The sequence below is a fragment of the Anastrepha ludens genome, chromosome 5 (assembly GCF_028408465.1).
Source record: "Anastrepha ludens isolate Willacy chromosome 5, idAnaLude1.1, whole genome shotgun sequence".
In the NCBI taxonomy this organism is placed as follows: domain Eukaryota; kingdom Metazoa; phylum Arthropoda; class Insecta; order Diptera; family Tephritidae; genus Anastrepha; species Anastrepha ludens.
This window is the reverse complement of record NC_071501.1, coordinates 18,106,552-18,133,054: the sequence shown is the minus strand read 5'-3', so window position 1 is coordinate 18,133,054 and position 26,503 is coordinate 18,106,552. Positions and strand designations below refer to the sequence as shown.

The window sequence follows — 26,503 nt, the reverse complement described above, 5'->3', positions numbered from 1 at the left end:
ACCAGTTTCTCATAAAAAAAGATTCATTCCAATTCTGTTTTAGATTATCATTTTAAGTTCTCAAGCTCTTAAAAACATACCCTATATAAGAAGTATCGCATAGTGGTAGTAATAAAAATGGGTAATCTGTATTTGTTGTTGACGACCGAACGATAACTGAGTTGCGGTGGTGTTAGCCGCTTTGTACTGTTGATGAATTTCATCACATTTTTGATACCAAGGCTTGTTATATCAAGAGACGTAGCAAAAATATGAGAAACCTTTCTCCCGCGAAAGCAAGGAAGCTAAGGAAATTGTTTTGATATAACTCCTTCGCATTCTCCATACGACTGATGCGAAAAGGACTCGAAGTAATGCCGAGTTTCACATTATGTACTTACATGCATCGCGGCTAATGTAAGGGCACCTACAAAATTCGTGGCCTGAGATTTTATTAACTTCAGAAGATCCCTCGAGCGCACCCGGTCCACTCGTGGCCAGAAAGGTCTTACAAATTTGTGTAGTTGCTAAGTGCTCGTTGAGTTGATTCGAAGCTCACCTCTCCAGGAGCAGGCTCTAGATAGTGAACGAGATCTCAATTCCCTCATTTCGCCGTATAACTACCTCCCCTGCCTGGCCGGCTCATCCGCCTTGCAGTTTCCTGCAATGTCGCTATGGTCAGGTACCTAAATAAACCTTATATCAAGGAATTCGGATGTAATCGAATGTGAAGTCAGGCATTCCCCAACCAGTTTCGTGTATTATCATAGATTACAAGGGCCTCTTTGCCATTGACTTTCAGGGTAGCTGTTACCCCCCGGGACAGTTATTGCACAAATTAGCATCCAACCAGTTGCTTCTTTAATTGACACTACCTCTGCTTGGAATACACCGCAGTTGCCTGAGAACTCACCTGTACTTGAATTTGATGGAAAGCCCCTCCCAGAATACTCCTCCACCAACCCTTTCATGCAACGTCGAGCCATCCGTCAGCAAATTCATCAGGTCCTGCCTCCAAATACGACACCCCGCCCACTCTTCCCTTGAATGAATGTGAGTGAAGGATGGTCCGCTTGGGCTAAGCAGGGGTGCGCACTGATCAGTCGCCAAGGGGATGCGTCTAAAGCTACTAAGTATACTTTATTCTTCGTAATTGAGATCAAGCCTTTAGTCTGAGCCTCTCAGTCTGGTTGCGGAACGTGTAGCAGCAGAGTTCTTCATTAAGGACCAGAATAGAAGTAGTACGAAATACCCCACTGATTCTAATGAGAGCAGACTTTGGATCCTCTCCAGCTTGTACACCATCCCTTCTACAGAGTTCAACCGCACAAGGAATCCATACAACAGAATTGTCTCTATAACGAGTTTATAGAACCAAATGGCAGCTTAAGAGTAGCGACCTTTACACCGATGCAAGGCGATCATTACCTTCCTTACTTTCCCCTCAATATTGGGCTTTCACGTTAGTCAAGGATTCTTCTTCATTTTAATTGGCGCGGTAACCACTTAGCTCACCTAAAAAGCCCACTCAAAAGTACCTCAATTGAAGTCAAGTCAACTAACCTCAACTTAATTCCTTACCTCAATGCTTCTATACCTAACTATAGCAGGGGAACTTATTAACAAATCTTGACAATTAATTTGTTTGTTGACCATTTAATTTTAATTTTTTTTGTGAAAAAACATTCCATTCTACTACAAAATGCACATAAATCTAAACTTCAAACTTTGTGAAAATTACAAAACAAAATTCAACAAATTGCCATTAAACACTCAAATTTTGTAATCAGAATATTTAAAAAAATGTTCAATTTGCAGTTGAATCGCAGATGGATATTTAGCGTAAAAAATGTAATTTCGCAGTGGCCCGTACATTGTGTTGACTTTTTATAATTTCTTCGCTTTTTTGTTTGTTTACTGACGCCGTTAATTGTTTTGTTTCATATAACAAAAAAGTCGAACGTAGGTCTCGCAGTCAATATTTTGGGCAAAAAATAACGGAGCTAAAAATAATTGCTTCAAATTTAAAACAGGCAATCTGGGATATCCGTTAATTAAAGAGACACATAATTCAACTTTTTTCATTAAATTAAAAAAAAACTCACATTTTTACCCCATACTGATTACTGCATGAGTGGCTCAGTCAACTCACGAGTTTAAGTAATAATTTCCCTCAGGGTATGCCATAATCTGTATAGAATATGTATGTATGTGCATGTCAAAGGTAATTTCGAAGCATTAAACATTCAGTTATAAGGACATCATTACTAACCAAAATAAATGTACCGAAAGCTGCCAACTTTTGCAAAAATATTTCACTATGTTTTGCATAGATTTTATCACCGGATGCATACCACATTTTTTTGCAATTTGCATTTTTCCTCCGTCTGTTGAAATTTTTTCTGACGAAAGTGCATTTTTATGTTCCCTGTCACTTTTCAGCTGTCAGAAGATGTAATATGTTTGAATTCATACATACATACATACATACTTGGAATTTCAATGCTGTCCAAAGACAAAGCCTTGCCTACTAACCACTCTACAGTGTCACACACGAACACCGACTATCATTTTTAGCACTCATTAAAAATTTATGGCAAACTTTATTTAAAACAAGTAAGGCCGCCATTCGGGACATTATGGTAATGGCTTTTTGCGAATGCATTTGTAGCATTGCAATTTCCTGCATCAACATTTCAAACGTGCAAAAATAGTCACATTTTTCATATGGTTTCAGTATGTTCACCAAAGTTTTTATTCACATACATGTATAAGTAGATATATTCTAGACTCTTCTATCCGTAATTATTATTTACGGCCGCACAACTTTGTCCGGTTACCAGTTCATCTCAAATTAAAATTAATACTTTTTACCTTTAATAATTAAGTGGGTCAGTTTTCACACCTTCCAATTTAATTAAATGTATTAGATGAGTTGAAAAGTGTCTAATATTAATTAAAGAACTTTTCGTTTAACTAAAGTTGTGTGGAAAATGAGTGTGCTAGTAGTAGTTCATAATATGTAAGGGTTATGCAAGGCTGTAGGAAGCAGTCTGAGGAATGCGTTTCAGAAAATCTATTGGGACCTGGAGAGTGTTATTTTATATTGAGCATCGACTAGGAAGAGCTGAAATTATTTTCTGAAAATTAGGTGGAAAAAATTTGGCGAAGCAACAAACTACTGAAGTTATTGATTTGGTTCCACAGTTTCAGGCCTGAAATCGCTAAGGAAAATACTTTAGAAATGGAGTTGTCTGCCTCCCATCGAACGCATCCTCAGGTTGCGAATCTCGAAAGGCTCAGCATCATGCAGAGTAAGTGGGAAATAAAATACCACTCACGAACCAAAACAGAGAAACACCTGCTTGGAGGTGCGGATAGTCCACCTTTCACTAAGCTGGGGTATAGAGACTAGCGACGAACTTACCTAAAACACAATATGCCACTAAATCGTCAAACAATCAGCCTCGGCTAACAAAACCAATTCAATCGTCGATGACATTAGGCTAGCGTACAGGGACTCAGATCGGACTATGGAATGTTAAGACACTGGACGCTCTATGCTCCCACTAGGAGTTACAGAATCTTTTTTACATATATACTTATATGTACTTAAGTGGTACCGAACTGGTAATGGTAAAATTACTTAATTTTTTAACCAATATAAATATTGATATTGTGCTAAATGTATTCGTTGATGAAAAAAAAAAATTTTCAAAAAAAATTTTCTGATGACTCTTTCTTCATATAACAAATGCAATTTATAATCAAGTTGATTTTTTATAATTTTTTCGCAATCTTGCGCATTTCTTCCAAAAGAAAATCGTTTCTATTTTTTGCTTAAAATGCAAATAGCCGCCAGATTTTTCTTTTTTTTAATTACGCGATTTTTAGCTACCTAATTTATTACCATGACGAGGTGAGCGATAATGCGGCTAAAGAACAATAAAGCCGCGGGCGCCGACGGACTGCCGGCTGAGCTATTCAAACATGGCGGTGATGAGCTGGTATCAGCTCCTATGGTGCATGCATCAGCTCCTATGCAAAATATGGTCAGATGAAAGCATGCCTGCCGATTGGAATTTAAGTGTGCTCTGCCCAATCCATAAGAAGGGCGATCCTGCAATTTGTGCCAATTACCGCGGGACTAGTCTTCTAAATATCGCCAACCAACTGATTGGACCTTATCAGTGTGACTTTAGACCTGGAAAGTCTACCATCGACCAAATATTTACAATACGCCAAATCTTGGAAAAGACCCATGAAAGGAGAATCGACACACACCATTCTTTCGTCGACTTCAAAGCTGCATTCGACAGTACGGAAAGAAGTTACCTGTATGCCGCTATGTCTGAATTTGGTATCCGCGCAAAACTAATACGGCTATGTAAGATGACGTTGCTCAACACCAGCAGCGCCGTCAGAATTGGGAAGGACCTCTCCGAGCCGTTTGATACCAAACGAGGTTTCGGACAGGGTAACTCGCTGTCGTGTGACTTCTTTAACCTGATGTTGGAGAGCATCGTGCGAGCCGCAGAATTTAATCGCTCAGGCACAATTTCACATAGCAGCTTACAATTGCTGGCGTATGCCGATGATATTGACATCATCGGCCTTAACAACCGCGCTGTTGGTTTTGCATTCTCCCAATTGGATAAGAAGAAGACAAAACGAAGTACCTCCTGGCTTCAAACAAACAGTCGGCGCACTCGCGTATCGGCACCCACGTCACTGTTGACAGTTATAACTTCGAGGTTGTAAAAGACTTCGGTTGGGTCATGTTGTCTGAATGGATACAAACGCTCCGACTTTGAAAGTATTCGATGCGGTACCAGCTGGTGGTAGCAGAGGAAGAGGAAGGCCACCTCTGCGTTGGAAAGATGAGGTGGAGAAGGACTTGACTTCACTTTGTGTGTCCAACTGGCGCTGGTTAGCACGAGAAAGAAACGACTGGCGCGCTTTGTTAAACTCGGCCAAAATCGCGTAAGGGGTAATCGCGCCAATTAAGAAGAAGAAGAGAATTTATTAAAATTTTATGGGCAGTTAGCCCTGGATCCGTATTTTTTTTGTAAATTCTGATTACAAATATTTTTTTGGGTTTAAGTGCAAAAAGTTGCAAATCTAGATGGAATTTTTAAAAACTTTTTTGAAATGTTGCTAAATTCTGAAACAGCCTGAAAGTTTGACTAATATGGACATAGTTAAAAAGTCAACGATTTTTTACACAAAAAATAACAAAATAATATTTAATTAATAATTAATATTAACACGTTGGCTGCCAATGTATCACTGGTGATCATTTAAAAAAACTACCCCCAGGTGCCAATGTATCACCAGTGATACACGCTTAGGCCCCTAGATTTTAGGGGCTGGGACCCTAACGGAAGGAGTTTTGGGAAAAATGAAAGTTTATTTTAAAAGAAAAAATATTTTATTTCATAGTAAAATACAAAGTTTTGAAATAATACGAAATTAAAAATGAGAAAATTCAATCCAATTCTGGAAACAGAAAAAACTGTATTTTTCGTTTTTAATTTTAATGTAGTTGTTGAAAATGTTTAAGACATAGGTATAGTGACCTCCGACATTGGGCGCAGTATGTTGCCACTAGTTTGGCCCTCTTACTGGCGACTGACTACGAGTTTGTCGTCTTTAATTCTGAATAGCACATGCCGCAACGATGTCTCTTGCGCCTACCATCCTTTGTTGCTTCTGTCGACGTTATTAAAAAGTGTTTTTCCTGCGGAGGTGAGCGCGCTATTGAAGCGCTATCTTTTCCACTCATGAAAAGGATAATGCTTTGACGAAAGTCAGATATTTGCATTTTATAAGTTTTTGACACTGTTTCAGAGGACTGGGCATTATGTGCGAAGTGAATGAATTTGAGCAAGATCTGGAACCGGTTACGAGCCATAACTTGTGGGACGAATGCGTTTTTGAACAATGTGCTTGGTTTCCAATAGTCGGTTATTGCAGGGTATTTTACCATTCCCATATACATGACTATGGCCAGAAACTCCATGATCTCCTGGCGATCAGTATCTTTCCACATATTCATCCTACTGCTGCTGCGAGTACCGATGCCACTTACTTGAGAGTTTGCATTCCCATTTGTCTCTTCAACAATAATATTCAATATCTCATCGGTCAAAAACTTTCTGTAATATTGAAATTGCGTACCGGCATCATATTGCAAAACCTGGGGTGGATTGGTAAATTCTTCTAAATTCTTCAAAGTCTCTCCGGTAGCAGGCGAGGTCCATGCTGTCGTAGTTTCCGTCTGATCTTCATCAGCAGTATTATTAACATTTGTAGCACTAACATCGAGGTCTTTATCAATACTGTCATCACTCCTTGTATCACTGCCTGAATCTGGGATGTACTCATCTTCATCTGGACTAAAATCCTCACCACTAACACTGGAATTTTCCATTGAATTCAACGCGTCACGTATTTCCTCGGAATTCATAACTTCACAACTTCACTTCACTATATTTCACTGTAATTTGCAACCAACTGCTCGCTATGAACTCAAGTTTGATACTGATTTATTTTGATTTACTTCTTCACCGGATCACCGGTGATCACATTTCAAAAAAAATAAGAATATTTAAAAAAAACGGCAAGTGATCACCGGTGAACACAGCACAAAAACGTGCTCATACGCGTCAGGAGCGTGACTTTTATTCCTGGTAAAAATATCTCGTTAAAATTCAAACGGGAACATGACTTTTTTTGCTTGGCACCTGGGGGTAGATTTTTTTTGTGATCACCGGTGATACTTGGCACCTGGGGGAGGTTTTTTTTTGTGATCACCGGTGATACGTGGCAGCCAACGTGTTAATAAAATTAAGTATTTAAGAAAACATCATAACGTACTCAGTTATACTCGCCACCGTAAGTCCAATAAAAGAGTCCTCTAAAATGCTAGCTGAATGATTCAGAGCTAAAAAAACATCACCCTTGAACTCGATGTATCACCAGCTATGGGTACCAACCAACACATAGCCTACTTACAATATTTCTGAGAAATTTTTAAGAAAAGCTAAAGAAATATGACCCCATGAACCCAACTGTAGAATTTCCTGACAATTGCGATTGATATTCAAGGCTAAATGCACGGCATATCTGCTAAGAAAACATAAGCCTAGCCTTGGCACACTTATTTTCATTATAACTGGGCACTACCTAATGAGTAGTAATGCTCAGAGACTACCTCCGACTTCTGCAGAAGCTGTCTAACCGAAGAAGAGGAAGAGAAGATATTGCACCTTTTGTGCCACCGTCCTGCTTTATCCAGACGTAGACTAATCACTTTGGGTAAACTACAATAGAATTTTTTAATGAATTTTAGAAACTCAGTGCTGGAAATCGGGAATTTTCTATAATTTTTGAAAAGTTCACATTGGGTTTAAGGTTTTAAGCTGTTATGGTTGTCATCTGCTCAAAAGGCGAGTGACGCTAAAATCATGAGTATTGTCTAAAGAACAGCTTTTTTATGCATCTCTGGTGTTTTAAAGACTATTCCAAAAAAAGTGCTGGAAGTGCTAATCAATCTGTCTGCACTAAATCTTGTAGGGAAACACGTGACTGCCGCCCTGGCGCTTAGATGTAAAACTATGGAAAGACCGTTGGTTACTACTAAACTAGTCTATTCTGGCTTCATTAACTGGTTCCCACAAACTGGTTTCATGTAGATATATATAACTGGCGCTTACTCCCTTTTTGGTGTTTGACCGAGCCGCTCCTCCTATATATTTGTGGTGCGCGTCTTGATGTTGTTCCACAAATGGAGGGACCTACAGTTTTAAGCTGACTCCGAATGGCAGATATTTTTTATGAGTAGCTTTTTCGTGGCAGAAATATACTTTGCCATTGCTTGCCGAGAGCGGACCGCTATTTAAAAGAACTTTTTCTTCACTTTGGTGTTTCACGGGGATTCGAACCTAAGCTCTATCCGAATTCCAAATGGTAGTCACGCACCAACCCATTTGGCTACGGCGGTCTCAGCATGTAGATAAATATAAAGGACCTGTAAGGTCTAAGTGATTTGGTTGTTGTTGTTGTTATTGTAACAGCATAAACATTCCCCATATTTACATACGGGGAATGCTGTTGGAGTGACAGTCCTTGGCCGGATATAAATCCGGGTCGTTTCGGTAACGTAGAACCGACTGTCGTGGAAACAGTTGTTGTTGTAGCAGCATAAACATTCCCCATACTTACATACGGGGAATGCTGCTGGAGTGACAGTCCTTGGAAGTTATTTGGTCATACAGATCGACTACCACCACAACATAACCAATCACCCTATCAAGCCTTTTCAGGAAACACTTGGTTCTTTTGCAGGTGCCAACATTGCACGAATGGAATTTATTACTGATAGCATTAATAGACCCGAGCACCAAGCGATTTCTTAGGACTTTAACCCAAAAATATATTTGTTAGAAAATGTTCAAATCATCCCTGTATCCCTAAATAACACTAATTATATAAATTAATGCATACTTGTGTTACTACGCCCCCACACCAACAAAGCTAATCAACTATCTTCATCCTCACTCACAGGGAAATTACTTGTAATATTAGCAAATCTCTACAGCATTTGAAACAATTCTAGCAGCTAATCAGCTCAGCTTAACAGCTGTCCAGCTAAGTAGCAAGCAACACATCCACAGTGGTACACAACAATAAACCGCCGGCAAAATCCAGAAGTAGCCAAGCAATTCACCGACAGCAAAGCAATCCACATCCACTAGCAGCCTGCCCTCGGGTGGCGCGCCAAATAAGCCAAACAGCCAAAGAGCTTAGATGGTCTAGTCCTTCTTCAGTTGAATGTTGCACAAGAGGGCCTTCATTCGTGTGTGTTTGTATGTTTTTATATGTGTGTATGTAAGCGAAATCCTTTTGGCGTTTGAATAAACAGAAGCACATATATGTATATGAGTATGCCTTTAGGTATGTGCGCAGCGCTGATAAATGTATCGCCTCAGTGCCGAGTGCCGACAGCAGCCGCACTGCAGCTGTCAAACCGCTTACAGAAGCCAACAAACACCATTACATTATTATACTCGTACACAAAATTCCCACAAAACTAAGCAAACAAGCAGCTCGCAAGCTGCATGCACGTGTATTAGTGCATATACTTTCCCATGGCTGTTTGTCCAATGGATTCCCCACGCACATATGTACACACACAAAGGCATATCTACATTTTCAAGCACCCCGTAGCCAGCCAGCTGCTTTATAGACCAACATCCAGCGCCCTTTAGCGACTGCCACTCAGCTGTGCCTTGCTTTGTTTTGGCGTGGCGCGTTAAAGTTCACCGCCCAGCGCCCACTAAAAACACAAAGCGAAAAAAACAAACAAAAAACGAAAAAAACACAAACAAAAACCGTGCAATTCAAGCCGCTCAACGCTCAGTGCAACCTCATTAATTAACACATGCTCAGCGAAACGTTATTCGATTGTTGTTGTTGTAGCTATTGCAACTGTTGTTTCTGCTATTGTTGATGCCACTCTGGGGACAAAGCGCAAAGCTCAAGCTGACACACACACACACATACACGCATACAGGCCTATAAACACTAACGTGAGCGCAAGGCCACCAGCCAGCCAGCTGTTGCGAGGAGTGGCGATGACGGTGGCTGAGCACGAAAGCAAAAATAGCTCTGACAACGCCACTCTCACTCACACACACACACATATGCACATGCATGCAAAACACACTAAATAAATAGCCGGTTTTTTTTCGGAAAATTTTGTTAGTATTTTTCGTGGTGTTTACCTCTGCGCGCTTTTCATTTTAATTCATGTGTGTAGGCTGGTCGTAGGCTTAGACTCAGGAGGATAGTCTCGGTTACAAAAGTCACATCTCCTCGACGCAGCCAATGTTGAATTAGGTTAGCGCGCATTTGTACTGTTTTGACTATGTTTTTTTACTACTTTTTTCCCCCTATTCTTTTATTTTTTTGGTTTTATTTTTTTTTATGAGGAGCTTTTTCATGGCATAAATGCACTCAGAAATTGTCCATTGTCTACCGTCTTTTTTATTTTTGTAATAGGAGTAATAAGAAAAATGGTTGTAAATATGTAATTTTTGTATATGTAAGCCCAACAAAAACTTGCAAAAAACGCAAAAGAAATTAAATATAAAATAAAAATAATTTTTAAACTGTTTCATATCATACTTTTTTTACAATTAATGGCATATTTCAAACTATTTTCATTATAGCTCTTTTTTGCGATGAATAAGAGACGTATTGTTTTCCCTTTATACATACCTGGCCATTGAATTATGACCGATGATAAAAATAACGTATTTATGGCTTTGGGAGCGAATAATAAGCAAATGGTTTTAAAGGATTTAAAAAAATTTACATATTTGTTTTTATTAAAGGCTTCTTGACATTTTTGCACTAAACATATTTATTTTTAACTAATATTTCGAGGCTCCTCCCCTTGCTGTTAAGAAGGCCGCAATTCGTTGAGGCATACTGGCTACGCACTGTGTTATCTTTATCTTAAGATTTTGGTTATTACACATCACATCTTCGATGTTTACCTTAAGCTGTTGTATTATTTCTCTGGTCTACTGCCGATTTGAGGTACGCCTAACAATTTTCGATGGGGTTAAGGACCGGTGAATTGCTAGGCCATGGTAAAACCATTATTTCCATTGAATTCAGACAATTCATCATCATCCTGGATGTGTGGCATGGAGCTCCATCTTGCATAAATGTGTATTCGTCTCTCGGACACTTCAGGGTTTCTAAATATGGCAGCAAAACGTTTTTCAGCACGTCCACATACTGGACAGAGCGCATTGTTCCCTCAACAAAATGTAGCGGGCCTGGTTCCTCTGAGGTTATACAGCCCGAAACCACAACACTGGGGGGTGTTTGACCCTTGGAAGCACAAAATCTTGAGAATATCGTTCTCCGACGCTTCTGTGAACAAAGTTTGCTGATTTTGTGACCGCTTCCAATCGGCATTCATCGCTGAAGATGATCTGTAAGAAGAAAAACACAACCACAAGAGTGTGAATATGCACATCTTCTTACTGCTATTTGACACAGGAAAAAAATGTTTTTTTTAAACTTACTTTTTTCCAATATTCGACGTCGAAGTCTTTGTGAAGTTGTGCCCAAAGTTTCCGCCGATTTCGCATACACGGTGTCAGTTTTGGCTTTTTTGCTGGTCGTCTGCAAAAAAGTCCGTTTTCGTATAAGCGTCGTCGTGACGTTCTTTCCGAAATATTTACTCCAGATTCCTGAAGCTCTCTTGAAATCATCCGACTTGAAGCATTTCTGTTCCAGAGAACTGTTTGTAGGATTATGCGATTCTGCATGGTTGAGGTGATGTGTTCTCGGACCGCTAAAACTTTGTTGGTATTTTTGAACTTTTTGGTAACATTTACCATAGACGTTTTGGATATTCCGACGGTTCTTGCTATGCTTACATAGCCCAGGTTCTAGGCTTTCAAAAGAACTGCAATTTGTTGCTTTTGTCCCGATGTCAAATCCGACTTTCGGCCCATTTTCTAAAAAGACTGGTTAAATTGAAAAAAAAGGATAATCCCCGTGACAAATTCGAAAGATATGTATATATTGTACTTACTACTGTTGTTATATTTTCGATATATGAATATTCACTATTTAATTCTTTCACTTTTCAGATGTTCTCAATTAGTGTTTTTATGCTCCTCACACAAGATCGAATTAATTCGCACTGGCACTTGCATACTTAACTTTTCACTTATAAGCAAAAAAAACTGATCCTTTTCTAATCGTAGCAGGCCAATTGGCCGGAAATTCGTAGAAATATCTAAGAACAGGCTAAAAACCCCTTAATACCCTTTTTTATTTGGAAAAGCCCAAATTAGATTGAAAATTGTAGCTGATATTTGAAGTTTTCAGAAAAATGCCATCGGTCATAATTCAATGGCCACTTACTGTATCTCCTACATAGCCATAACTCCCTTTCTAGTTTCTGCTTTTAAAATTTCTGATGCACTTTTATTCTTATAAATTTATGTATTGTAAAATCCGAATTTGCGCGGTACGCTGTCGGAAAAAACTGTTTCTATAAAACTTGACCTGCCCTAATGTGCATACAGATATATTACATATGCGTACATCCATACACACATACATACAATCATATATATTATAATGCGAAAGTAAATACGCCGGCTATCAAATAGTTATTTAAGCAAATACTATAAATGTAAGTGTGCCAAAAAACAGCAGGCCAAATTGTTTACAAAAGCGCGCATAGCAAATCCTTTCACACGAATCCAAACAAATACTTGCACATTCATACTTTGTCCTAGTTTCGTTCCAATTCAGCCAAACTTACACGTTTTTAAAAGTTTTTCTCTGAAAGTATGTCTCTTTGTGAATGTGTGTGTGTGCGCTGTGAATTGTACCATTTGTGTGTGTTTACTTTTATCCACAAAAACTTTTATGCGTTTTCCTATTTAATTGTGTGCGAGAGTTAATCTTATGTTAATTACCAGTGCGACACAAAAGGCAAGCAGATAAGCAGTTGGACGGGGGCAGACAGGCACGCAGCAGTCACACACAAGAGCTAAACAAGCAAGATAGTTTATTGTTAGACAAGTACATAGGCAGCCTTGCAATCGCTGATGGCTTCTTGAACCTTTTGGTGTGAGAGGCCGACTGTGTTTAGCTTTAGACGCTTAGCGCATTATTTTATTGCGCACTGCTTGGAGTCACACCACGTCGCCACGCGCGCCAGTCATATATAATATTATATTACACCCACCCCCACGCAAGTCACATTATTCCCCTAGTTTGTTGTCTATTGTTTGCTGCGTTTACACATACACATGCACGCTTCTAGCACTGCTTAAGCTCTCTGAATAATTGTAGCTTACAAATGTAAGCAGCGCTCATTAAAAATCTATTAACTTACAATCGAGGCGGTTTTTGGGCTAAACGTTAATGGTGAATTGATAGCACCAATGATTTCACGTAACCAGTATTGCGTTTTCATTTGAAATAGTAAATAAAATTACTTGCGCACAAATGGTCGTGAAAGCAATGCCAACGTAAATATCTCATTACGATCAAAGTACTGTGGCGTACTATGGCGTATGAGTAACTTTTTAGAATTTCCATGGTAGGCGGCTTGATTGAATTTGTTCTAACACAGAGAAACTACAAAAAAGCTGACCTAAGCAAAATCTAAATAGAAATTGAAGAGAAAAAAAAACGAAATGAATCTAAATCGAAATCACTTAGACGTTTTCAACTCATTTGCGCATACGATTGTCAATGGAAATTGCTTTTAAATTTTAAATAAATTAGAAATCCATTTCCGAAAAGCACTTCCAACAAAATCAACTGTGTGAACTTTGTGTGACGGCATCATTCTCCGCCTGCTGTGCTGTCTGTCGGCTTAATTGCCTATTTCAATTTTCATTGCTTTCACGAATTGTGCCCATTACAACGATACAGTCGCCCTGTGCACCCGCAAGCCAATTGCCATTGTCATTTCTGATGACTCGATGGCCTCGCTGATGACCCCATTATTTGTAATTTTTGTGTGCGCGATTTTATTTTTGCATTTGTATTAGCTTTATTTTATACCACAGTGCTGTTTGAAAATGCCCTATGCGGCAGCAGTGAGTGGCTGAAAACAATCTGAGCCACAAACGTTTGCAAATCTATGAACTGGCAGGGGATTTGTATGTGTGTGTGTTGCTCTCCAGGAAAATGGCAAACAATTTGAACTTTGACCGAAACTTCGATCTCTTGTGACCTAGAATAGGAATAGAAAAATAGAATAGGAAAAAGATAATTTCAATAACATCGGAAAAAAGGAATTGGATAAAGTATTTGGTGGCGCAGAAAAGCTACTTAAAAAGTGAAAGAGGAGAAAAAGTTTAATCAGCGTGTTTATAAGAAAGCATTGAGGGAAATATTTTCAAACTTAAGAAATGAATTGAAAAAATTTCTGATGTAAAAAGAAAATAATCAACAAAAAACCAAATAAAGAAAAGCATAAAGGCTCACGAAGCTGCGAATGACTTTAAAATAATAAATGCGTATGTCAGCTGATAGCCTCTGATGCTAGCGCTGCATGTTTTTAGGTTGTACATATGTAAATTTACATTGTATAAGCTTATATAAATAAATAAATAAAATAAATGCGTATGTAGTGTATAGCATCACCTTAAATTCATAGATTGCAGATACATTAAAATCACATTTCATGTAATTCTATTTGGTAGATGCTGGTAAGAACCAATTTCTAGTAATTCTATACTCCCACGTCAGTAGTATTGAGAAGAGAGTAACAATGAAACAGCAAAATACAATGAATCGGACATACAGCGAAGGCCGCCATAATAATGTTCTCTTCCTCTATATCTAAGTAACGATATGCCAAAGCTGACAATCAACGATTTAAAAATCATGTCGGCGGTGAAGAATTCATCTTACTTCGGCTGAATTATTTTCAAACTCGTTTAAAACGCACAACGATAACAGACCTTATGGAGAGCGAGAGTAGTGAATATATTGTAAAATGCATCTTAAGACAAGTGCAAAAAAGTCAAATGAAAACTGCTTGTTAGTATCCTTTTATATATACCAGGTGCATTGTACAAGGCTTCTCTATAATTAATAATAAGAAACGTTAATAAAAAATAAATAAAAATTAAAATTAAATAAAACTTTTGCGATACTTTAAATTTTCTAATATATTTCAGTGTATTTATAGCGGGCATCTCTATTAAATTTCTCTATTGAGTTTGAGTATCCCTACATCGGGGCATTATTTGTTATTCAGAATGATTTTGTGCGCTTAAAATTGACACAGGGTTCCATAGAATTGAATCCCTTCTATGACGTTCACAGCAAAAGAATTAAACGTATTTAAAAAATTTTTACCAACTACTCTTCATCAGAATTTATTGAATTTTTATTTACTCTTTCCTTCCTACTGTTCAAGGTGCCAGCTAATAAGTCTACTTACACTTGAACGCCGAAATTATTTATATATTATATATATAATTATATAAATTTTAATATCATATTGGTTTCTCGATGGCCGCTCAAGAAAAAACGTCTCTATGTCAGTTGTTTTGATCACAAGCCACTATATCTTATGTCGACATGCTGAAAGATGGAACATACCTCATTTGAATTATTGCAGAAGCTGCAAGAATGAAGAGGAAGCATAAATATTTACATATTCACATACTTATACACTTAAAAACTTACATACTTACTTACATACTTAAATGCTTAGACATTTATACACTTACATACTTACATACTTAAATGCTTAAATACTTATACACTTACATATTTACATACCTACATACTTACATACTTACATACTCACATACTTACATACTTATATACTTACATACTCAAATACTTGAATATTTAAATACTTACATAATTTTTTGGACAATCTAGCGGAGACCGGAGTATCCGTTTATTTCAAAAGGCCCATCGGAAGCTATTTTCAATCTAGAACCCTTTTGTATGTTTTTTTTTTTTTGTTTTTTTTTGTTTTTTTTTTTTTTTGTAGGGACAACTAGCAAGTGCAGCACTCAGACATTAATTAAGTCCATTGTACTACAATTGGATTCCCTTTTAATTTTCTTTAAATCTACGCGATCTCCGAAGAAATCTGAGTCGATTTTGTGGTGACAAGCAGCCAAGGTGGTCGTTTCTTAACACATCAGTGCCAAAGACCTCAAACCTGATTCGAGCGAAGGCGGGGCAGACACACAGGAAGTGGTCCGCCGTCTCATCCTCCTCTTCACAAGCTCGGCAGAGTACACTGTCTGAGATGCCCAACCTTTCCATGTGCTTTGCCCACAGAAAGTGGCCCGTCATCAGTCCAACCAGCCGTCTCACAGTGCGGCCGATTCCCGAAAAGCTGGCCAAAACTCAAAAAATTAAGTAATTGATTCAAAATTTCTTACTCGGGGGTTGTCGGGGTCGCTGATTACGAATTTGATCTTAAAATTTTGAAAATCCACCCCCTTCCACCCCTATTGGCCACCCCCTCACGTGAAATGGCGTATATTCAAGAACATAATCAAGATGCATGTAAATTTATACGTTTTCGGGGTCGCAAGGTAGCAAGTGGTAGCAGCTGAATCTTGTTTTATTCAGTAACCATTACTTTTTTGAGTAACCTTTAATAGGTTTCAAAGCAGCATATGACGGCGTTGTATTACTATACAGTTTGAAAACTCAAATTTTATAAAAAAAATTTAAAAAAATGTATCTACGTATTGCTGCAGCTAAAAATTTTGTGTCGAGGTATTGATATGTACTAAAGATTTCTCGTATTTTACTAATCTTCCGAAGATGATTCCATTTGGTTTTGTTCAATTTACTCCATTACAAAATCTTTCAAATGTGTACAACTTTCACTATTCATCGACAGTAATACGATACTCAAACGAAGGCCACGTTGCGACTGAAAATACAGAGGATACTTAGGGTACAGGACGTTGTTATGAACGGTTTTCACTACTCAAGGCATTACTGTAACCAACCCAAAGACAAAAAAACTCTATCTAGAAACTTTTTTTTTCGACTTTTGGCAAGCTTTTTGGGAATCGGCCGTACTGTGCGTCTGCACTCCCATCTGCCTAGTGACAGAAGGGTTTGCGACAGTCGATGGGGCATGACAGGTTACATCAGTTTTGTCCATCTGCAGCCTCTATCAGCCTGCCAAGCTCGCTTTTGGATGGTACTTACACATTTGCTAACCGTGGCTATGATGACCGCAGAAGGGAGTGGCAAAGGGGTCAGAGGTCTCTTTACCCGCGATACCCACGTGTCCCGGGACCCATGTTAGCATCAGGCTATTATGTCTACCGACATAGTTCAGCCAGGATTTACAGGACTTGACTACCCCTGATGTGGTTGGGGGGCTGTCTAAGGCCATAAGCGCAGCTTGGCTGTCGCTGCAGACATATATAGATCTCCCTCTCCATCGCTTTTCCACAACAAAGTTCATCCTTCTTGAACTGCATACACCTCCGCTTGAAACACAGATGCATGCATTTCAAGAGCAAAGTGCAGTTTTGGGGCATGGAGAGAATCGTTGGATCGATGTCCATGCCTACTCTGTGTTCCAATGCCGGACAGGGGCCGTACCAGTTCCCATTGTGTTTCAGTCTGCAGATGGCCTTCAAGGCCTCTCCTTGGATGAAAGCATCAAGTGGTGGTAAACCAATCAGAGCATCTAATGCCGGGCCTGAAGTAATCGGAAAAGCTCCGGTGCAACACATGGCCACAGCGCAATTCCACCAGTCGTTCGAGACTTTTCAGCATGAAAGAGGTCATGCTGATGGGTCTAAAGCTTTTGGGGCTGGTGTAGTCGTCTTTTCCAACCTTTGGGATGAAAGCGACCCTCACCATCCCCCAAGAGCGTGGTATGTAAGCCAGTGTCAGGCATGCCGAGAAGATTTTCCTCAGGGCTGCTGTCACAGACTCTGCGCCTTCCTTCAGCATGATACAATATATGCCATCTGGTCCGGGCGACTTGTAGCCGCCAAAAGATTTGATGGCGAATCGAATGGCGGCCTCATTCACCACAGATCTGGCAATGAACCAGTCATTCCGAGAAGGTGTAACAGCTCTGACAACTGCCTCTATCAATAAGGGCTATTGCCGGCTGACGCTTATGTGATTACCAGGAAAGTGAGATTCCATCAGCAAGCTGAGTGTCTCACTTTGTCGCTCCGTGAAGGAGCCATCAGATTTCCTAAGTGACCCCAACTTTGCACTTGGGCCCCTTTTCAGGATCTTAACCAATTTCGTCGTGTCACTCAGAGATTCAATACCGCTGCAGAATTCCCTATGTGAGACTCTTTTCGATTCCCGAATAAGCCTCTTTAGTTCTTCTGAACATCACGGTATCGCTCCCAGTCCTCTGCAAGGTTAGTCTTGAGGGCCCGGTTTAGAAGTTTTCTCGACTCACGCCTCAACATCTGGAGATCTCGATTCCACCAAGGAACGGGAGTCCGGTTAGGGAGAGGTCGAATTAGACAGGCTGACTCAAAACATTCGGTTAGGGCAGCGTTGAGTTTCTCAACAGCCGCCTCAATGGCCTGTTCTTTTCGAAGTCTTAGTGGCGCAAAGTCAAGGTCCAAACTTCTGCCAGTCTGGTTTTCTGGGGTTTCTAGAGGACAATGGCATTTGTGCCTCCTCGCCACACTGAAACTCAATGTACCTGTGGTCCGAGCACGAATCTTCGGCAAGGACTCTCCAGTTCTTGATTGACCACCCAAGTTTTGAGTTTGATAGGGTTAGATCAATCACCTCCTGCCTTCTAGCTGTTACAAACGTTGGATGTGAGCCCTTGTTATGTATGTCTAGGCAAGAGGACGCGATAAATTCGAATAGTAGAGAACCCCGTCCATTGCCCTTGCTGCTGCCCCAGATTGTATGCTGGGCATTAGCATCGCAACATAGGATGAGGCCCAGATTGCGCCTTCCGGGTGGTGGCCCTTCCAGAGCATCGCAAGGAAAATAAGCAGATGCAATCACAAACTTCGACCATCCGCGTCTACCTCTGTAACACACCCCAGCCACTACCAGGTCTTGACAACAGAATTGCTCAAGACCTGTCACAGTGAGATGGGATGATACTATAAGACCGGTCCTAGGTCTACTCGAACTCCTGTCATATAATAACGTGGCCCCTTTCAGCGCACTTAAGCCACAGAGACGGCCCCTAACGACCCAGGGCTCTTGCACTGCTGTTATGATACTGCAGATGGTCTAAGAAGAATTATGTATAAGTAGTATTTTGTGTAGCGGTGTTATCCATGTGAAGTTACATGAAATGGTCAAAATAATTGGAAGCAGTGTCGAAAAACTGTAAGAAATTCACTTATGGGTATTCAGAAGTGGCTTGAAATAGTGGACTTAGTTTAATGAAGCAGAATACGGAAACTTCTCCGAAGTTCCTTTGAACCCATTTGCCTATTGCGAGTTGAATGCCCATGTATTTCCCCGGTTTTTGAGTCACTAGGGATGTCGCGCCTAGCTGCATAGGTCCTTGGGCACCGCCAGGCGTTACTGTTTTAATTTTCTGATCATCTGGTATGTCGTACAAAAGTTCACGCTCACTGAAGGATCCTTAGCAGGTATGCGGATATTCGAAACCTTTCTCGCAGGACTTTTATTATGTCTGCCCTCCGTATTGCCAGGACGAAGATGGGCCTCGCGTAGGAGCGTCCGCATTGAGCGCAGTCATCGCGGTCTACAGAGGATTAGCAATGGAGAACTTGGCACTATTAACCTAAAGGGAGAAATATTTACTACACCATTTGAAATCTCAGTAAACTTCTAATCTTTTTAAGGAATAAAATAATAAATTACTGAAACTAAAATTGAACCTTTAATATCAAAATATTCATCTGCTATCAACTTATTTGGACTTCTTCTCTACTTTTTAAATTTTTAATAATTTAGATAATAAATCAAAACCTTCGCATGCCCTATTAGTCGTTATTTATTTCATATCTTTCCTTTTACTTACAGAATTCATTCACAGTTCCGTACGTTACATTGAAATGTCACGCACACATCTTCAAAGTGTCGACGATGAAACATTTCAGGGACTCAGACTGAAGACATTGAAATTGATAGATAACGAATTGCAGGACATTTCAGAACGCAGCTTCAGGTGAGTGCACAGTAACACATAACTACGTACATACATATATAAGTAATACATGCATACACATGAGCTTTTAAGCCATATAAATCAATGAAGTATTTATTTGATATCATCAATCGTGGCAGACTTGGGTTGGAAGAAAAACGAGCAAAAGGGGCAAACGTTGTTTCAAAGAAAGGATATGCATGCGGATTTATAGGTAGAACTCGCTTAGTTGTTATATATATAGATATAAATGCATTTGTATATGTGTGTGTGTGCATGCACGTATATATTTAATTGAGCGATTGATGGACGTATTTTTCAGAGGATACTGATACAATACGAAGTTGGGGGATAAGAAGAGCTCAATGCTTAATGCAATGGCGAAAAAGTAATGAAGGAATTTGTAAAGGAGATCAATGCTTTTTTTCTTTGCCCACTGTCACTGTGTGGCATGCATGCATTCACCTGTCTATTAGTCTCCCGGTTACTTGTATTATTAGTTAATCAACTTTGCGAATGAGTAGGGATGAAACCTTAATATCGAATTATATATGCAGTGCATTTCATTACTATAGCACAGGGATAGAGACAAGTTTCAACAGTGTATGAGCTTCTTATTAATTTTAGGTATTATTTTGAATGAAAATATACAAAAATCTTACAAAAATCTGAATTTGAAAAATTGTTCAAGTTAACAAAAAACAGTTTATCAGAATCTTTTCTAAAATTTCCAGTATACAGTTAGTAGCTCATTTAATTTTGGTATAGCAAAGTGCAGTTTGAAGTAGCTTAAAATTCGCGTTGAGTTTTGAAAATAATTTCTACTGACGCTGTTGGATGTAAATGTGGAGCAAGCGTTTAATAGGGAAAATGCACAAGACCGCGACCGAAAAAATTTTCCCAGAAATCATTGAGATTTTTGATCTGCTTGTAATTTAAAAACTGTATTATTCAAAATTTCAATGATGTGTAAAACTGCATACTCTTTTTTTTCTAAACAAACTGAGTGAAAAATATGGAATTTTGTTGAAAATTTCACGAATTCATTAAAATGTATTACATTTAGAGTTTGTAACTCTACTTTATATGGATTTTTATTGTAGTACTAGAAAACCCGGGGAACTCCGTTCGAACCAGATTGATTCGTTTTTTGTAACATTTCGTTTGGGGATTAAAAGATGAAGACAAATTATGTTTTTTTTTGTTTTATATTTGAACAGGAAAAGTTTTATTTCATTTCACAACAGTAATGAATTCATTTCGATTCCAAAAATGAAGTGTAATTTAGTTGAACTTCTCTAAGCAAAAAATTCAAGTGAATCCAAAGTAAATACTCAATCGAAGCCTTATACGTGTCCGCAAATTATCCGTTTCATTGAAGTGCTCTTTGGTAAACCACATTTTTTGTTCTTTGGTCTGACGTTAACACAAACAAAGCGTATGGTTTCCCAACTCGTGAACACGCAACGTATAGCTAGACGCCCATGTGAAAAAGAATGATTTTCTTAATTTATCCCGCAAACACTAAGCGATTGGCCTTGCGACTTGTTAATTGTCACTGCGAATGCAAGGCGAAACGGAAATTGCAATCGTTTGAAGTCAAACGGAAGATCAGTCGGGATCATTGGTATTCGAGGAATACATACATTTTCACCTGCATACTTTCCGTTAATAATGGTAGCCTCAATCAAATTCGGCATAAGTATTTTCACCGCAAGTCGAGTACTGTTGCAAAGTCGCGGTGGATTCAAATTATGCAATATCATAATAACTGAACCAACTTCGAGTTGCAGTTATGTGATGGAAATCCTGGTAACTCCAGAGAGTTCAAAAACTCCGTTGGATAATTTACTACATCATCGGGATTTGTTATGGAATCAACGGATTTGTATGTCACCAAATCGCCAACGATTTTTGATTGAATGGTGAAATTCAGTGCATGTACATCATTATTCTTTGCGGCAAGAATTACTCATTGACTTAACCAAGCATAATTCTGATAATTCTCACTAATGTTTGGGAAGACATTTTCAATAAGAGGTAATTGAGAGTCTACAAATCGACAAATGTCGTTGGTAAGAGTAATTAATCCAGCTGTCGCATCAGCTGGGACTTTTCCATTTCCAACAGCTAACAATTGTTTCGAAAATTGTCCAGCACTTTGATTATTTTGAAGTTGAACTCTCATATTAGTGATTAGCGATAATGTTTTTACGTTATTCCACAAAGGTGATGCCTTCAGGCAAGCATTCAATGCATCTGCAGGCGTTCCACGGGGAATTACTGCAAAAATCCACAAGACCGCCAACAAACAAATTTTATCATAAATTCAAATTAGCTACACTGCCTCTATTAGAGATAATAACCAACTGAGGAGTGTTTCGTGCTCAGAATGTTGTGCAATCACACCACTATTGAACTTATGTCAGAACAAGGCCTGGAAAAAATTCAAATATATTTTGAAAATCGCATTTCATATCCATAAAAAAATAAGTTTTTTTTTTTAATTAAGAAAGATTTAAAATTAAATTAATTAAAATGTTAAAAAATCTTAGTTTAAAAAACTTTATACCAAAATTGTCAACATTAAATAAATTCGAGGACTAGTACATTTCTTTTAATTTTTTTTAGTGTATTTCTGACGATACTCAAGCCTGCAAATAAAGAATTTTTAAGAAAATAAAGTACAAATTTCTTGAACCATTTGACACGAAATCGTTCTTTAAATATTTCCAGATTACTATTTGACTAAGTTGTCTTAAGTCTGCTCAAAAAATCCTTAGCGAATATTTTGGAACAGAATGAATGAATGGAACAAGTGAATGCTTATTAAACCTCCATTGGACACCCATTTTAAAACCTTCGGTTGGACACCCAGGTTTAGCCTTTTTCGTCTTCTTTGAGGATTTCTTTTAAAAGGTTATATCCATAAATCTTTGGAAAATTAAATTTCAATAAGTTACCTGGAAGCTCAAGCCGTTAGCTAAAGTAGAAATATGTTTAGTTCTCGTTCAAAGTCAAAAAAGTCAGTCAGGCCAGACCCGGGCGTCCAATGGAGGATTAATCAACAGGCATTCAAGCTGTGAGACTCAATGCTAACTTGAATGAATTATGGCTGTTTCAAGGCCTAACTCTGGTTTAAGCTCTTTGAACGCACTTTTCAAGCAATAGCTCCTTCATTGTTTTTTGTTTTTTCTTGAGGGTTTTTAAAATTTTGGGTTACAGTTAGAAAAATTGCTTCCCTGTAGGGTGTAGGTGTGTGAATTAACGATAGTATGGTAAGGAATAAAAACAAAAATTTACATACATTACATAAAGAAATTCATAGGTAAAAAAAAATAGAACAAATTATTATTTTTGGTATTTTCTGAATCAGTTTCTTTATTGCGATCTGTTTTTTAAGCATTGAGCAATATTTTTACTTAAAGCTATTTAACTCATTTAAGAGAAACAACTTTTATGGAATACACACAGTAGGGCAACCATTTACTAATTTTATGATAAATAATAATTTACACTAATTTATTATCATATGAGGTCTTTTGCAAGGTTTTTCTTGAGTCTGGTGAAGGTTATGAGATTTGCAATTATATCTATGACGAGAGGATTTGAGTGCGATTGAAGTTGGATGTTGTGTGATGTGGCATATTTTCTTATTTCCTCAATTATTGTAGATATTCTGTGGTCACAATAAATTTGTGCATTTGTGTCATAATATGGGCCGTTTGAGATCATTCTGAGGATTTTCGACTGGAATATTTCAAGTATGTATTTTGATGTTGGTGTTAGGTGCAGTGGCCCAAAGTTGAATGTCATACGTTCATATTGGTATCAAGATAGCTGAGTCTCTCACTTAGTCTCTTCCTTACTTTCGAGAGAAACATTAAAATTTCGATGTAGCAGCCAGTATAAGCTTCTGAGTTTTATTTCTACATCCTTCCGTTTAGTGAAAGTATGGGATTTCCTTGTAAGTTTGTTATGAAGAAGCATGGCGAGATATTTTGTGACGTTGGTTTGGGGGATGAATATATTATTGAGCCTAGCGGGTGGGCAAGTTTTTCGATTTAGTGTAAAAGTGACTTGGAAAGATTTTGTCTCGTTTGGCTTAATATGCTACTCTTTCAACCAATGAGTTATTTTCTTCATCAAGTCTTTTCTGAAGTTTTTGGGAGGCCACATAGGGGTAGAAGTCAATTTTGACTGCGACAATGTCATCCGCGAACGTCCGGACTATTGAAGCTCGGCCCCATAATACTGCCTTGGGGAGCACCAGCTGAACTTTCACTGCTCTTCGCTTTGTTTGACAAAGAAATATCGATTTTCGAGGTAGGACTTAATAAATATGTAATAATTTATTGCTGCCTGCCACTTTTGATATACAATTCTTTCTGCTTTTGCACTTCACTGAGAGAAGTAAAAATAATCAAGAAGAGAAGTAAATAATATATGATATGATACAGTGGGTTTTTCAGTTCACTATTTTGTTTTTTGTTTTTGTAACAAGAAAATAATATTCACTCAAATTATTGAGCTCTCCTTAATGAAAAGGAATAATAAAAAAGGCAATTTACATTTTACCATCTTGCAAAGGTGCACACAGCTCATTATTATATGGAATTCCCAATTTGACCTATCCCGCACATCTCAGAATTGTTTTTATTAAATAGAAATTCATACAAGTATTGTACATATGTACGAGTATATAATTTCATTTACGTTGTGCACTCACTTCTGGCGCATTGGCGCAAAGCTGCTTGTCTCCTTTTCCACTCGACTGAGCTCTGCTACTCCCCATGTGGATTTTAATGCGCTGATAAATCAATAACGGTGCTCGCTGACCAGTAAATAAAGTTGAATTTAATACGGCGAAGGTGGCAAAATGAAGAAAATATAATGTAGCTAACGGTAAATATAAATAAATACAGTGCTGGACAAAAGTTCTGGTAATGCTTTATACGAATAATGTAAAAATTTTTCAATGAAAAATGGAATGCAATCAATTTTATTTTCTTCAAAATTAATTGAAAAATCAGATGTCAAAGACAAGTATGGGGTTTTTTTTTTTAAATTAAGAAAAATAAATTTTTTTGAATTTGTTCCTAATAAGAAAATGTGTCATATACCGAACCGTGCGTACTTTCAGTCAGAATGTAATTGTTCAGATTTAATTAAAACTTCAAGCCAATCGTTCAAATCTTGATCGAATAATGAATCTACCGACTTGAAAAATATAGTTCCGGAGAAATATTTAAATCTATATTCAATAAATTCAAGATAGAAATCTATAGATATTTAACCAATCACATCGGTCGCCGTAGCCGAATAGGTTAGTAAAATTAAAAATTCTTATATTTTAAAAATATAAAAATTCTTTAAAACAATATTTTACCAAAACAATTTTATTACCTATAATTTTTGTGTAGTCATGGCAACCCTACTTATGATTCTTAAATTTTATTACTCCCAAATTTTATATAATAGTGGCAAGTCCAACCAAATATTTTTAGTACCAATTTTATACAAAAATATATTAGTTAAAATTAAAAACTCTTCTGTTGACTTTAAAAAAATATATTTTATTAGAAACAATTTTATTATCTAAAATTTTCTGGAAGTAGTGGCAACTCTGGTTAAAATATATTTCAGATTAAAATATTTCTAACAATTAAAATATTTCTAATAATTAATCAACTGTTTTATTTGAAATATTCTACTCACTGAACCTTTTAATTAGATACGTGGCAACCCTTTTACGAAAATATTTATATTAAGGGTTTCGCCAGCTACTTTACCTGCAAAGCGATGTGGATATGTATTAATAATTTGCTTACAATAATATTTAATTTTAATTTTCATATATGTACATGGCAACCCTATTGTAATATATTAAATATTTGTATTAACAAGCTCAATTTTACTTAATTTTTTATTTTAATTTTTTTGTAAGTAGTAGTGGCAACCCTATTAATAAATATATGCACTATGGTTTTCGCAAACAGTTTTACTTACTCGCAGGGTATGTTACAATTATACCATATTTATTTTATTTTATTTTACATATACATGGCATCCCTATAGGAATTTATCTCTATTAAAGAGCTCATAAATGCGATATCTGGTAACTACGTTTTCTTATTTTAGTTATAAGACTAATTTTTTTACGAAGGTGGCAACCCTACTAAAAACAGATATACATTACAGTTTTACTTAATCAACTATATCCTAATATGTTATCTGTTTACCATATTTAATTTATTTTATTTTACATATATATGGCAACCCTATTGAAATGTATATCTGTATTAAAGAGCTCTTAAATACTAAGAGTATTTGCTGATAACTACGTTGCACTCTTTTAATGAGCTTATATATTTAATTCATTTTTTTTTTATATAGGTGTCAACCCTATTGAAACATATTTCCGGACGCAAGGTGTTCTTAAGCATATTTGCTTGATAAATCCATTGTAATATTTTAATTAGCATATGCGTTTGATTTATTTTAATTTCTTGGATAGATGGCAACCCTATTTAAACATATTTCCTTATTGAAAAATTCTTAAATACCTTTTTTTACACTTATTTATATTTTGTAATATTTTACTCAATTTAGTTATAAAAAACTGATGGCAACCATTTACTTATACTTTCTAATTTTCTTTATTCTCAACTCCGTTTCGTTTTATACAAACATTGTGATATTTTTTATGCAAAGTGTACCAGGGAGTTTATCCCATGAATTTGATTTACGAAAACATGCGCATATTCAAGAGTTGTTGTTTGTTGTCATCACAATAAATAGTCCAAGGCGAGGAGTAAAAAAATTTACTTTCTGAAGAATGACAAA

At 37.5% G+C, this 26,503-nt stretch overlaps 1 protein-coding gene across 2 annotated transcripts in view; it reads left to right on the top strand.

Annotated features, from left to right (window-relative positions):
- Positions 1-26,503, top strand: part of LOC128865372 (chaoptin) — a 186,177-nt gene that overhangs the window by 120,159 nt on the left and 39,515 nt on the right. For both annotated transcript variants that reach the window (XM_054105679.1, XM_054105678.1), the window contains exon 3: positions 19,534-19,678. In XM_054105679.1, the coding sequence (XP_053961654.1) occupies positions 19,534-19,678 (145 nt within the window). The remainder of the gene's footprint in view (positions 1-19,533; positions 19,679-26,503) is intronic.